The sequence below is a fragment of the Talpa europaea genome, assembly GCF_964194135.1.
Source record: "Talpa europaea genome assembly, chromosome: 8".
Classification (NCBI taxonomy): Eukaryota; Metazoa; Chordata; class Mammalia; order Eulipotyphla; family Talpidae; genus Talpa; species Talpa europaea.
Window position 1 is genome coordinate 109,437,530 of NC_140075.1, and position 14,581 is coordinate 109,452,110.

General features: G+C 42.2%; 1 protein-coding gene across 14 annotated transcripts in view; it reads right to left on the bottom strand.

Moving 5' to 3' along the window:
• The window catches only part of NRXN3 (neurexin 3), a gene marked incomplete at both ends in the record, with an annotated part of 1,501,492 nt that overhangs the window by 1,044,265 nt on the left and 442,646 nt on the right, over window positions 1–14,581 (bottom strand). For all 14 annotated transcript variants that reach the window (XM_084241403.1, XM_084241402.1, XM_084241405.1 and 11 more), the window contains 2 exons: window positions 7,658–8,041; window positions 12,574–13,012. In XM_084241403.1, the coding sequence (XP_084097529.1) occupies window positions 7,658–8,041; window positions 12,574–13,012 (823 nt within the window). The remainder of the gene's footprint in view (window positions 1–7,657; window positions 8,042–12,573; window positions 13,013–14,581) is intronic.

Genomic DNA, 14,581 nt, shown 5'->3' on the forward strand with positions numbered 1-14,581 from the left:
ATTAAAGACCTAACTATAGAGCATTCACATCATTTCTCAATAAATAGTTGATCCCTTAACTTTCCCTCAATCTAGACTGGAGCTCAGAAGGATCCATCTATCTGTGAAAAGACACAAAAAGCCAGAGACACTAGAAAAGGCTATGACAATCCCCTTGAGTTACAAAGCATTTGTTCTCATAAGTTAGCAGTACCTCAATTTATTGCAGCCATAAAGGGCAGATGTCTGTAGCAGTTAAGCTTTTAACAAAGACAGTACTGAGTGTACAGAGCAGCAGTGGGGCACTGGCACTCAACAGAACCACAGTAGTGAGCAGGAGTGATATGGTTCTAAGCAGCTGTCATGTACTGCCTTGGAATACTAATCCTCACTTTTCCAGTCTGAGCACAGACCCAGCTGCCAACATTTTAAAAATCTCCAAAATCCCCAGCCCATCTTACTGAGAGCCCTAGAACTTCAAGACTCTAGAATAACTAGAATCTATTTCTCTCACTCTCTTCTCTGGGGTAACAGCAGTAGCTGTGATCAGAGGTATCTCAGAACCTGGCCTGGATGAATAACACTTAGGAAAGGCTCCTGGAAAACAGGACAATTTGCTAGGACCATACAATCCTGGGCGTGTGGAAAAGAGACTTGGTCAATAGGAAAAGAAAAAAAGAAGAAGCTAAATCTGAGCACTGTTATGGCCGTCACCAGTTACATGTGTGCATGAGATTAAGAATCAACATGTAAGAAATAAATGGGGATATTTTAGTTGATGTTCATGATCTGTATTTTTGAGGGAAACCTTTATCTGATACATGTTATTACACATCAAAAGGGGGTAAATAAAGGCCTGAAAATGAGGTCACCTTTTATTGCTCTTAAGCAATCCAAGATTCTATTCATTAATCCATCAATTAAAAATTAGGTATCACAACCTGAAGTACACCCATTATATCAGTTTATTCATTTTCTTAGATAATGAATCAGGGAAGTGACAAGTTCATTGCAGTGCAGATATATAACTAAGCCAGACTCCTAACCTAGACAGTCCTGCAGACCGCAGGGAACAAGGACTCTCAGTCCTGTCCTGCCCTTCACTCTCCTTTACCCTCCACTTGGGACAAGGGAAGAAGACATTGCCAAAGCTGATGACATTTGAGAATCACAGAGCTTTAGAACTGGAATGTCCAGAGAGCATGAAACACAATTGCTTCATTTTATTTTTGCAGAACAGAGAAACCAAAAATCCAACTAAGAATTTCAAAGTCACACATCCAAATAAAGAGTTTGGGCATCCCTGGGGTTGGGGCCTTCCTTAACTATGGCAACTTACATGATTCTATTTGACCTCAGAAGCCAGGATTTCTTTGCTCCCACACCAGTGAGTCAGTCTGAGCAGAACTTTGTGGATCCAGAGCCAGTTATAAAGTGGTATGTCATGTTGGACATAGTCTACTTTCAAATTGTCATGTCTTTCCTGTGACTGTTCCCTGAGTCACTGTTGTTGGTAGATTGTACTCCAGTTAGCAGATGACTTCTCTTTTCCCTCTTCTGGCTGTGAGCTCAAGGAGAACAGAAACCACATCTGTGCTACAAATCTGCTTTCTCACCTAGCTCACCAAGACTGGAAAGAAAGAACCAGAGACCTATTATGGAATCTCTAAGTTAACAGTGAAGGTAATTCCAAAGAAACATCATAGCTATTTCCTATAATTTGGGGGCCCAAAACCCACTATAATTAAACCTGTACTGTACTTTAGGCTGAGTATTTACACACTTCAATAACTCAACTTTACTGATATAATTAAGGCACAAAATGAATTTGAAATTTTTATAATCATATTGATTACAGCCTGTCTATTTGTATAATGAAGAGATCAGAGCAGATTGACCTAGGGAGATGGGGGGAAGGGCTAGAAGTGAATAGACCCAGGATGGGTTTCAGATGAGGAACTGGTAAAAACTTGCTGAGATAAATAGAACTAGAATATGATGGGAGAAAAATCAAGAATATTTGAAGGACAGCAGTGATGCCATTTACTGAGATGGAAAAAAACTAAAAGGAAAATGAGTCTAGAGGTTTCTGGAATCTATTAGATATCCAAACAGAGGTGTCAAGGAAACAAGTGATTATAGAAATCTGGGATTCCAGGGAAAGTTCCAGACTAAGACTGATGATTCACTGATTTGGAAGTCTGCCAAAGAGATGATCTTTGACACCATGGCAGTGAATGAGGGCACCATGGAGAGTGTGCAGTTCAAAAGGAGACTCAGGGCAAAGCCCTAGGGATACACCAAAATTTATAACTCTGTCATGTGTACAGCACAGTGCTAGAGATAGTGGGGAAGCAAAGGTATTTAATACACTGTATGACCCTCAATTACCTTACAATCTAATCTTTTTCATATATAAGGGGAAAAGCTACTCAATGCCTCAGAAAGTAAATTGATTAGGTATCAGAAACTATGGATTCTAGCCATTCTCCAGACACTCCAAGCTAGCATGGCGTTCCCTTCTCAAGGCTTTTAATTCCTCTTTTAAGTCCTTTTATTTTTTTAAAGATTTATTTATGCATACAAGAACCAGGGTGCAGACCAGAGGTGCAGGGGGTGAGAGGAGTCACCAGAGACAGAGCAGGGAACAGAACAGGCAGACTGACTGAAATACACTGCTGAGGGGAGCAGCGGGCAAGACAGGAGAGGTCTACTGCACCATGTGGGTAGCTCCCGGAATGTGGATCGAACCCTTTCTGTGGTGGCTGTGGATAGCTTCATAGGTTGAGTCTTAACCCTTTGCACCACCAGGGAGGCCCTTAAGTCATTTTAATTCTGCTAAAACAAGGACTGGGTGCAGCTGACATCTACCAGCTCTACTGTTTTCTAATGTCATGATCTCTACGTGGCATCCAAGTGGCACATTCCAACCTCACCTAAGGAAAAGTTCTCTGCTTCCCAGGCAGAATATGCTGCTGCTGCCCCCAAAACACACAGCAGCGACCCAAGGGGTTCACTGGAAGGGAAGTCCCTGAGCTGCAAAGGGCAGCAGCTGCTACCTGCTACTCTTTCTCCAACAGAAAACTCAGAATATTTGCACCCTGGACCCTCAGCTGGTACTCGTGTCAGATGAATGTGTTCCCAGGGAAGAGCAGGTTTGCCCTCAACACATTTTCTTGGTTCTACAAATTAATATTCTCATAGGCATTTAGTTTCCATATTTTCTTTTATGTGACAGAAATAGTTCCACGCAGCTGAACATCTATAACTGAATGTGGCTTCCAAGACAGGGTCCTTGAACTTGACCATGAAAGAATACTAAGGAAACAGTTCAGTAAAATTTTATATGTAATATCACTGCAATGCATAAAACATGTATTCTTGGGCCTCCCCAGTGGTGCAGCAGTTGAGCGCTGGGTTGCGAATCTGCCCGAAGCCTCTGCAGCGCTGGTTCTTCAATCCCCGGCCATCGGGCGAGGGTCCCACATGGCGTGCAGACCTCTCCTGCCACCTGCTGCTCCCCTCAGCAGTGTACTTCATCACTCTGCCTGTTCTGCTCTCCACTCTGGCTCTGGTGAATTCTCTCACCCTCCCGTGCCTTTGACTGTACCCAGTGCGTGTATAAATAAATAAATAAATAAATCTTAAAAAAAAATGAATGATGGCACATGCTCATAGACATTTATCCAGAGAAGAAGACAGGGTCTGCAGCACCCTCAAGTTGAAGCTCAGTAGTGCACTCATAAGTCCAATACATAGTCAGGTCTTATTGATGCTTGACGGGCATACCACTAACTAGTTTGACTGCCCTAGCAAGGAGAAGATGCTTATGTGCTTATATGGTGCCAGTCAACTTATCACCTGTTCTTAGGAACATACAAAGAGATTAAAGATACAAACATGAGTTAGAATATCTCTTGTGTAGAGTAGGACTTTACAGGATAGCAGGTGGTTTTCAGTAGGTTAAAACAGTTTAACCAAACTAATGGCATTGAGGACTTTGTTATTTAGGTCATGATACTGTCTCTCACATCACTACAGATAACAGACAATGTAGCTAGAGCTGAACAATTGGGATGAGCAGATGTATCTCTATCATCTTAGCAAAGCCTCAGAACTGCTAAAGAAAAAAATCTAAACATGACATCGAGCCATTGCCAGATGTCAAGATTAGGAGATGCTCTTCTTCACAGGTGGTGCAAGCTCCCCGGTGAGGGTACAGGTGAGAGTTATCCACTTTACTGCAAGAGAAATACTCACGCAAGCTGACCTTAGTCTCACGTGCTCATATATTCCCTGGCCATCTTGCCACATTCCCTAGTCTTTGGTTGGCAGTCCTGATCTAGAAATTGCCCCTTAAACTGATCTGCTGTTCACTTTGCTTGAAGTATTAGACTATTTTGATCTAGGGTCTGACCTGGGCCACCCCAATGCTGCTGTGTCACAAATAAGTTTTCAGCATTCCACCTATGTCTTCATAGGCAGAATAGGTAAACAAATACTTCTTTCTAAACCACCATCCCTGTTATGGACCAATGAGAGCAAGAGATGGGCCATATGATGCAGCCCAACCACAGGACACCATTTGGGTTTATGGGAAATATAGTCTTAGAATTGTGTTGGACTTGTCTCATTTAACTCAAATGATCAATGCTTCCAAGAAAAAAAAAAATAAGAGACAATGGTAAATTGAGTGACCAGGTTGATGGTGTTATCCTGGGTGGAACAGCATTCCCTGACCCAAAGGAATAATGTTCCTTTATAAAGAATGTTAGAAAACATCTTTCCTTCACCCATCTTCAGAAGTGTCTATTCAGGATGCTGAAGATCAAAGTAGAGGCCATAGTGTTGTTAGAAATAAGAGATAAAATAACCCAAGAAACCTTGGGACACTTTCTTCGAAACACCATCCTCTCCTTATGTACACATGGCTTCTCTGCTTCGTCTTTCCTACTGGTCCAGGGACAACCATTGTAACACCTACCACACATTAGCACATTTCCCATTGTTTCCCTAGAAGGACAATATACTCCTTGATCAAACTCAGGGCTGTGTCAGTTTTTTGGCATTTCCAGCATCTAACACAGTGCCTGAAACATACTAAGATTTTAATAATGTCTGTTGCAAGTACAAAAAAATAAGTAAAAGGGACTCAAAATGTCTCTACTGAGAAATCAGTTTCAATAAAGAAAAAAACAATGGCATTGAAAAGCTCTATTTTCATTCCAAGTAGAATAGAGTCCTACTCCATTTTTATACTCCACTGATTCATTCTGAACATGGTGTCAGGAACAATACAGGGCCAACAAACAATTAGTGGGGGAACAACACCATCATTTGAACCGTCTGGGATTTGAACGATGTATAGATCAAATGTCTTAAATTTGCTAGGTTCCTCCTCATTTGACCAGGATGGATGACTCTTAGCTGCACTGCACTCTTTGCTGCACTGATTTCCCCTCATATATCCCCAATCAAGTGCCTTTAATGACTAGTCAGAAGTGACAATATACAAGGTGCAGTGACTTTCATTGTACTTGGCGAATCTTGGACCAACTCCCACTGATTTGCCCTTGGACTAGGTGAGCTCAGAGACACCTTGCATAGCATGGTACAGTCACGTCTGCCTGTCTCCAGCCAAACACCAGTTCCTTGAGTTGTGAAGAGACCCAAGACGAAGGAGTGAGATGCCAGAAGTGACATTTAGTCCTTTTACTACCTTTGTAGACAGTGAAAGGTCTGTCTGGGTTACTCCAAAACTGCCTCACGCATCTCAAAAGTTAAATGACTTTTCTATCCTCCAAACCACCACAAGGGTATTCTACCGACAAAGAGATTTGAAATACATTTAGGAACTTAACAGACAGACCAGCGCCACGTGGCCTACTTCTGTTCCAGATGGCTTCCTCCTCATCTTAGCTCATGTTCTAGTTGTTGCTGCATTGAAAATTCAGCTAATCTGAATTTAAATCCCATAAGCTTCAAGAAAACTCTTTTTTTCTCATTCTTTCCAATGTCCAGTATCCAGTTTTGGTCCAAATATAAGAAGGGGTTGCAGTTCTATGAAATACACCTACCTAGCAATGCAGTTGGTCTCACAAAAACAATCCTTATGCTGCTCATCCAGTACCTGGTCCAGGATCCAGGAACCAGGATCTCATCCTCATCACCAGACAACTATTACACAGACAATTCTAGCCACTGGCAATCTACAGAGATAAGATGCTACAGGTGCCGCTTCAAGAAAATCCTCTTCTCTGAATATCCATGTCTTCCTGATCTGGTTCACCAACAAAGTGCATGCTGCTGCCTTGTAGTATCTTGTGGATGTCTCAGCTCCTCAGCTAAATAAATTATAAGCTTCTTGAGAGCAGGAACTATGTCTATTATAGATGTAGTATCCTCAAAGCCCTTGAACTATGCCCTCAGCAACAATTTTATAGCTATGCAAATTATCCTTTCATATACAACAGGCTGACAACTCATGGACTGTCAGTTGTAGTCTATGCTGGGCATCATAAAGCATAAGAAAAGCTGTACTCTGAAAAGAGCTTATGAAATCTCTCTGTCTTTGTGTCATATCTCTGCTTACATTCTCTCTGCCCTTCACCCCAACTGTGAATTCAGTGTAAATGTAAGATGCAGAGGGGCCCTCCCAGAGCACTGTCCATAAAGGGTCAGCCCCCAGTTTGTTTACTACCTCCTCATCCACCTCTCATGCCCCTCCCCCACTGCATATTCCAATCCATTCTGGGCTTCGTTAAGTTCCTCAACTGTGCTGTTATCACTCACATCTGTGTCTTGGCATACACAGTCCTGACTATCTAAAACGCAATGACTTCCTCCAACCTCTTTGCCCAGAAAGCTCCTATTCATGCTTCAAGTCTCAACTGTCATATTTCTTCCTTGCAGAAGCCTCCCCTATGGTAAGTTAAGTTCCTAGCAAAAGAATCTAAGTACTTTCCCATTAATGATGATGAGAATAATTATGCTCATATAATCACTAACATTTATTAAATGCTGATAATAGCCGAGTAACCTACTGATTCCATCCTGACTCCATCATCATCAATATCTTGTGAATAAAGTTCTTGATTATCAACATTTTATAGAAGACTAAATCAAATCTCAAAGACACTTACTATCTTGAAAATGTTTGTACCACCATGACAGTCAGGTCACCAAGTGTAGGCCCCAAGTTCATGTTCTCAACCAACACTGCCTTTTTACTGTGTTTGCAATTCTTAACGAATAGCTAAATATTCCAGGTAGCAAGACTGTCCAGCAGAACAAGACTGTGTCTGTTTTGTTCAGAACTGTATTTGTAAAGCTTATCCAAGATCGAGCATGTAGGAACCACTAAACAGCAGGAGTTGAATGAATGAATGAAATAGTTGGCTTGCTCACCTGAAATCCTCAAGGAGAAGTATCTACCTGCTTTATTTTTTTTTTTTTAGATACTTAGTCAAAAATGTATCATGATCAGGGTAATATTTATTTTAAGTTTCCCTTTGTGTGATTCAAACCTAGCCTGTCAGATCTGGAAAGCAGTGAACACAAGAACACCCTTCTCTAGAAGAAAACAAGCACAGGTAGGCCCCAAGGCTTGACTGTACAGGGACTCCAGTGCCACAATCACACAACTCAGCCCCAGCATGCTGCCCACAAGGCCACTCACCCCTCTCGCAGGTCCTGCCCCAGTAGCCGGTGCCCGTGCAGTCACAGATGAAGCGGTTCCAGCCGTCCTTGCACACAGCGTTGTTCTTGCAGGGGTAACTGTCACACTGCTTAGCGCTCATCCGTGAACAGGAGGACTTGACGCCTGCTGCATTCTGCATCTCCGCCAGCTGCCGGATGTTCTTGCTGCGCCCGTCGATGAACAGGTCACGAATGCAGCCCACATAGCCGTAGTTGAGCATGGCAGTCCAGAGCTCAGTGGGGAGGATGAGGCCAGCACGGTTCTCTGGCAGCCCACCCAGGTACATGTCTCCTTCCAGGTCCAGGATCTCGCTCTCCCCGCTGGCGGTGAAAGGTGTGCGCCTGCTGTTCACAGATATGGTACCTGGATGGGGACATGGACACGAGGTAAGTCCACAGTCCCCTTGGCCTGTCTTATGCACTTAATTTATAAATGAAATGGGTGAAGCTGTCAGCCCAGCATCAAAGGAGAGGTTAGTTCTAAGAGTAGTCTCCTCTGGCCAGGAAAGAGCAATACAAGCTAGGGGATGAAAGTCTGCACATTGATAAAAGGACAATGTAGAGGTTTCAACTTCTACTACTAAGACAGCCTGGGCCATATGAAATCTCAAGACATTCCCCTAGCCCAGCACCTCCTATTTCTCTGCTTGAAAGTCTTGGCTGAGCGGTCACGTGCCACATAGGCTGAGCAGCATAGTGCCTATCTGTGTTTACACCTGAGTTCTGCCATGTATTAGCTGGATAACCTCCAAGAAGTGACCTCACCTTCAGAGATCATCATATCCTCATCTGTAAAATGGGAAAACAACTGTGCCCATTTCATAGGTTGGCATGATGACTGGATCTTACTCTGCCCCATACTCTGCTCTGTATGCACTTGCTATGTCTTCCTCAATGGCTCTTCACCCCCAAAAGGATAGAACTTGCACTTGTCTCCCTCCAAGCACTGACACCCTCTACACTGTCATTAGCTTCCAGCCCTGCCACGTAATATTTGGAGTATTGTTTTTGTTCAATCTTCATTGTGACATATCTCTTTATTTGCTAATTTAACAAATACGTACTAAACACCTAAACTTGGCAAGCATGCCCTGCTCTCAGGGAGCTTATGTTCCAGAACAGAGGGACAGAAAAATAAACACATCATCCAATAAACAAGACAAATTAGCTAATGGCAGGTGCTAGGACAAGTGAAAAATGGATGCCCCGGCACCAGACCATGGGTTCTATTTCAAGTGTACTGTTGGTGAAGGTCTCCCTAAGCAGGTGACAGGTAAGCTGAAATCAGAATGTTGAGAAGGTAACAACCAAGCAAAATCTAGAGGAAGAACATGCCAAGCAGAGGGAATGGCACCTGCAAAGGCCCGGGGGCAGGCAGGAATGTTGCTAGAGTGGCAAAGGCAGGAGGGAGCAAGTGGGAGATGAGGTCAGAGATTAAGGGGAATGTCAGATTGTAGAAGATGTAAGCCAGAGCCTGACTTGGAGATTCGGGTACAGGGATTCTGGTCGAATGACTCTCAGCAACTAGCTCAGCCCATTGAGCCACTTTAGAGCTCCATTTCCTGAACTTTATTTTAATCATTTATTTATTTATTTATTTATTTATTTATTTATTTATTTATTTATGCATACAAGTATTGGGGTACAGGCCAGAGGTGTGGGGGGGTAAGAGGATTCACCAGAGACAGAGTAGGGAACAGAGCAGGCAGATCCACTGAAATACACTGCTGAGGGGTGCTGCAGGTGAGACTGGAGAGGTCTGCTGCACCATGTGGTTATCTCCCTGGCCAGGAATCGAACTCATGCTTTAGCGGCTGAGAACAGCTTTATAGGTTGTATCTTCTTAATCCCTTGCGCCACCAGGGAGGCCCCATTTCCTGAACTTTAAAATCAAGGGAATATCTAAATATCATGCCAGACAATTTCAAATTATTTAGAATTCTTAAAGTACTTTCTTGGTGCCAAGATAACTGAGTCATGCCATCCATCAATCAGCCTTCACTACTGTCTGAGTCTCAATTCCCTCAGCTATGAAGGGGATAACTAGAAGGGCTAGAAAGATCAAATGAGATCAGGAATGTGACATACATACAAGTGGCAAAGTCAACACAGGCGTAGAAAGGGCATCAGGGTCCTCTGGGACGGTAAAGCCAACAACATGCTCCCTCTTTCTCTCCCTTAGAAAGTTCCTCCTAGACAAATATGCCTTCCCCTTTTGTTTTGTGATCTACTAAAAACCTACATAATAATAGTAATGTCCTAACCTTCATTTAAAGACTTTATGTGCTTTTTGGACTTGACCTCAAAACAATCTTGTGAGGCAGGATTAGTATTTCCTCAGTTTCACAAATGTGGAAGTCGAGGTTTTTGTCTCCTTCCTCTCTTGCACAGTTTGCTTCCTTTTCTCTCCACAGGTACACAGAGATAATTGGGTCACAACTACTGGGGAGAAGCATCTATTGACAAGCAGGAACAGTACCAGAGTGACTGAAGTTTGGGGGCCTTGAATATAACCTAAGGACAACCTATCTTCTGAGTGTGTGGCCACAACAGTTTTGGATGCATTTATTAAGTTTTAAAAAATCAGTCCCACTTTTTGGGGAATGACCATAAATGGTTTTCCCAATCACCTCTTAGTTATATTCTTTAGGACAAGCAGGGAAAAATGTACCATGCTCAGATTCACTGTAGATGCTTTTATAACTGCTCACATTAATATAGATTTACAGCTGAAAAAAAAACACACCAGGAAATACTCTCATGAAGAAGTGAAGTTTTGTCCATCATATCACAATTTTATATTATGTTGCTTCAGTGGGAACAATTATTTGTTTACTCTTCAATTTTGTAAGCTTTCAGCAAATTTGCCAGAATTTTAAAACATTGGCCAATGCCTTAGCTCCCATGTGTGAAATTCATGTCTTCTGAAGTCCAAACAGGTACTTTTCCCTTATCTATAGTTCCACATTTCTGGATTCAGTTACCCATGGTCAACGGCGGTCCAAAATATTTTGTAAAACAAAATATATTGAAAGAGAAAGAGAGACTATAGTCACATAATTTTCATTATAGTATATTGCCATAATTGTTTCTATTTTATTATTAGGTAGAATGTTAATCTCTTACAATGCCTAATTTATAAATGTTGTGCTAGATATAAATGTATAGGGAAAAACATATTACATGTTGACTGTCCAGGATTTCAGGCATCCACTAGGATTCTAAAAAATATCCCTCAAGGATAAGGGTGACTACATATTTGTCAAAGATGGGTCTACTGCTGGTTCTAATAAAACAAAATAACTATCCTATTTGAGAAAGCAATTCACGTGGAGAACAAACAGAAATAGTTATCTAGCAATTTTACATGTTCTAACTTGCCTGTGACACAAGTAACCTTTCAAGTGTCAAGGTCTAGATCAGTCAGTCATGAATCCCATCAATCATGACTGAACTCCAGGGACCCAAAATCTATGATCATAAAAATCAACAATGACATGTCCTTTGTAATTCTCACACAGCTTTCTGGCTCTGTCCTACTGACATTTTATGGGTAAACTTATAGGAAGACTTGGCCTCCAGAGAAATGTTTTCTGTACGTACCTTTCTGATGGAAAAAAAAATAAAAGCACAAGGTACTCATTCTCACTCATCAAGCACATTCGATTTGAAGCCTCTTGATTTTGATTAGATTTCAGATAATCAATAAAGCATCCTGCTGGGCAATAAACCAGCTCAAACTGCAATCTTTCCCATGTGTTCTCTACCCAGAACCCATCCAGTTCCTCCAAAGAGCAACACCTTCCCTCCATCTCTAGAATTATACAGAAAAGCCATCCCACTGAAGCTTAGCCTTTCCTGAAGTCTTCTGACAGACCCTAATGCTTTCTATTATTGGCCAAATGCACCTAGAGAAAAAATGTCCAAATGAAAGACTTTTTTGTGTTTACCAGGAGAACGAATCCTTAAAAGCATCTCAAGCATAGCCAAGACTCTCCTTGAGTAAAACGCTACGTAAACGGACAACCAAGAAGTAAGTGTGAAATTCAAATGCTCTAATTATCACTTTGGAGAAATGCCCTTTCTAATGGAAGAATGTGACCTTCATTGGCACATGGTCCATAGAAAGCTAGGCTGACTGTACAGGCATCTAAAGCCCTAGATTTTCTATTTGTGGTTCCCTACCCTCTCTCTTTGTTACTATTCCAGAGTGGTTATGTACTGCCAAAGGCAAGCTTGTTTGATCTGCGGCTGCAGAAACAAACAAAGCCATTTAAACCAAATGTAAAATGTTATAAAGAGGAAGGGAGAGTTAGTGAGGTTGCAAAGAGTGAAATATAGGCTTTCACACCAAAGGAAGGCTTTAAATTGAACATGACTTCAGGAAAAATCAATTTGCCTTTTCCTTTCTTGTCATAATTTTTCCCTGCAACATGACTCTTGCCAATTACTGAAGGGTATAGTGTTGCACAAGCTCTCGCACAGTGAAGCTTATCCTACAGAGTAATCACATAATGCAGCATCTGTGATGTCACAATTGGTTTCCATAGTGATGAAGAAAAGGGAATAAAAGGAGGGAGGAGAGGAAACCATCACACCAGTGACATGACAGTCACTGTAGTAGCAGTGGAAATGCTACTTGTAAAATCATCCTTAGCTCCAGGATCCTGGACTATCACTGAGCCAATTGTGCAGTGAGTGACAGGAAGATGAAGTCGAGAACGTGAGTCCCAGGTGAGACAGCGTCTTTGGAACATAACCTCACAACCACCACTAAAGAGACAGCAAAAGAATCAACAAGCCTGCCAGCGCAAAGATAAAATAAAAACAAAGTCAGGAGACACTGAAAGCGCTGGCTTCCCTCTAGTCTCAGCCTCCCATCCCGCCTCTTCCTACCTGATCTGCCATCGCGCTGAATATCCACGTGGTACCATTCCCCATCGTTGGCTTTCTTCTGAGTGGCTTTCACTTTGATGGTGCCAGAGCCCATGTCCAGCAGCAGGTAGAGGTTGCCATCAAGGAGTTCCACAGCAAAGAAGTCCACCTTGGCGTTCTTCTGGCTCCGGACGTCCTTCCTCTCTTGGGGTTTACCGTGAGTGAAGAGGATCAGACCGTTGGGTTCAGTGGTGCGGAAGTCAAAGGAGATGGAGCCCATGCGCTTGGTGTTCCACTTGGGCAAGCTGATGTAAGCCTCTGGGGTCTCGAAGTTGATGGGATCCAGCGTGGCCACATTTTCACACTTGAACACAACTTCACCATAGATTTTCATCTTGGTGTCCCCAATTCGGGCCAGGCGAGACAGCTCCAGACGGATGTCATTATTCTTATAAACAACCTGTCAAAAGCCAAACGAGTGCCATGTGAATCAATATTGCACACAGTAACCATCCATTGCTCACTGGGAACCTGGGAGAAAGGTCCAAGAAGATGCTTCAGGACAAGGTCATCTGAAACAATGGAAATCGTGAGACACAGCACTTGAAAACCCCCCTATAAGCCCTGAATAAGGCCCTAGCTTTCCATTTTGTCTGTCATACAGTCCTTCTGTCTTTCTTCTTCATGCCAGTTTTATTTATTGTTAGAAATTTATACAACATAAGCTCGTAAATAAAAAATCAAGAGAGATTGAGTTGCACAGAGATAAATACTGGCAAAGGTATTTACTGAAGTGTCTTCAGGTATCAAAAGCTCTAATTGACCATCAATAACAGTCAACCACATACTTATAATGGAATATTATGCCACCCTTAAAACATGCCAGACCATTAGGTTTTGTTTTTTTTTAAGATTTATTTATTTATGTGTATAAGACCTGGGGTACAGCCAGAGGTGGGGGGCAGGTCATAGGGTTCACCAGAGACGGAATAGGGAACATAACAGATGGATTGACTGAAATACACTGCTGAGGGGAGCAGAGGGTGAGATAGAAGAGGTCTGATGCACTGTGTTGGTCAGCTCCCTGTTGGGGGATTGAACTCATGCTGTGGTGGCTGCGGATAGCTTCATAGGTTGTGTCAACCCCTTGCACCACAAGGGAGGCCCCAGGACCATTAGGTTTTGATGTGAATGCTCCACAAGCGATATTGTTAATTAGGAAGGAGCAGAACAGTCTGTATGCTTTAAAATGTGTGTAAAATTTGCATTAAAATGTGTGTATATTGGGGTATGTAGTGTATGATGTGTGTGTGTACATACTGAGATGCAGAAAACATCTTTGGAAGAAAATACAAACTATGAAATTGTCAACAGGGTGTAAACTTATGGGATTAAAATTCACAGGTGGGAATGATATTTCTTTTTTACTTTCTTTTACTTCTTACATTGTTTGACTTTTAAAAAACTCTGTGAATGTATTGCTTTAAAAAATTAAATAAGGACCTCCCTGGTGGCACAAGGGGTTAAGCACCACACTATGAAGCAATGCGCAGCCTCTGCAGCACCAGTTCGATCCCCAGCCGACCAGGGAGAAACCCACATTGCACAGCAGACCTCTCCTGTCTTGCCCGCTGCTCCCCTCAGCAGTGTATGTCAGTCAGTCTGCCTGTTCTGTTCCCCTCACTGTCTCTGGTGAATCCTCCCACCACACCCCCCGCATCTCTGGCCTATACCCCCATTTGTGTATACATAAATAAATCTTTAAAAAAATCAAATGAGTTGATAAGGAAGGAATTCTGTGATATTTATGCCCATTGCAAATGCCTTCTATATACATACAACAGGAAAATTACTCTAAAACACACAAAAAATATCTCATGAGTTCCCAATGAGTTTACAATGCATGTAAAAGCATGAATTCATCTTGTTTCCAAAAATTCGAATTTTAAAAATGTTTCATTGTTGTTGACTTGAATTTAAAGCAATGCCCTAGGATGGATCTTGGTCCTCTGATCTCTCAAGCATGTCA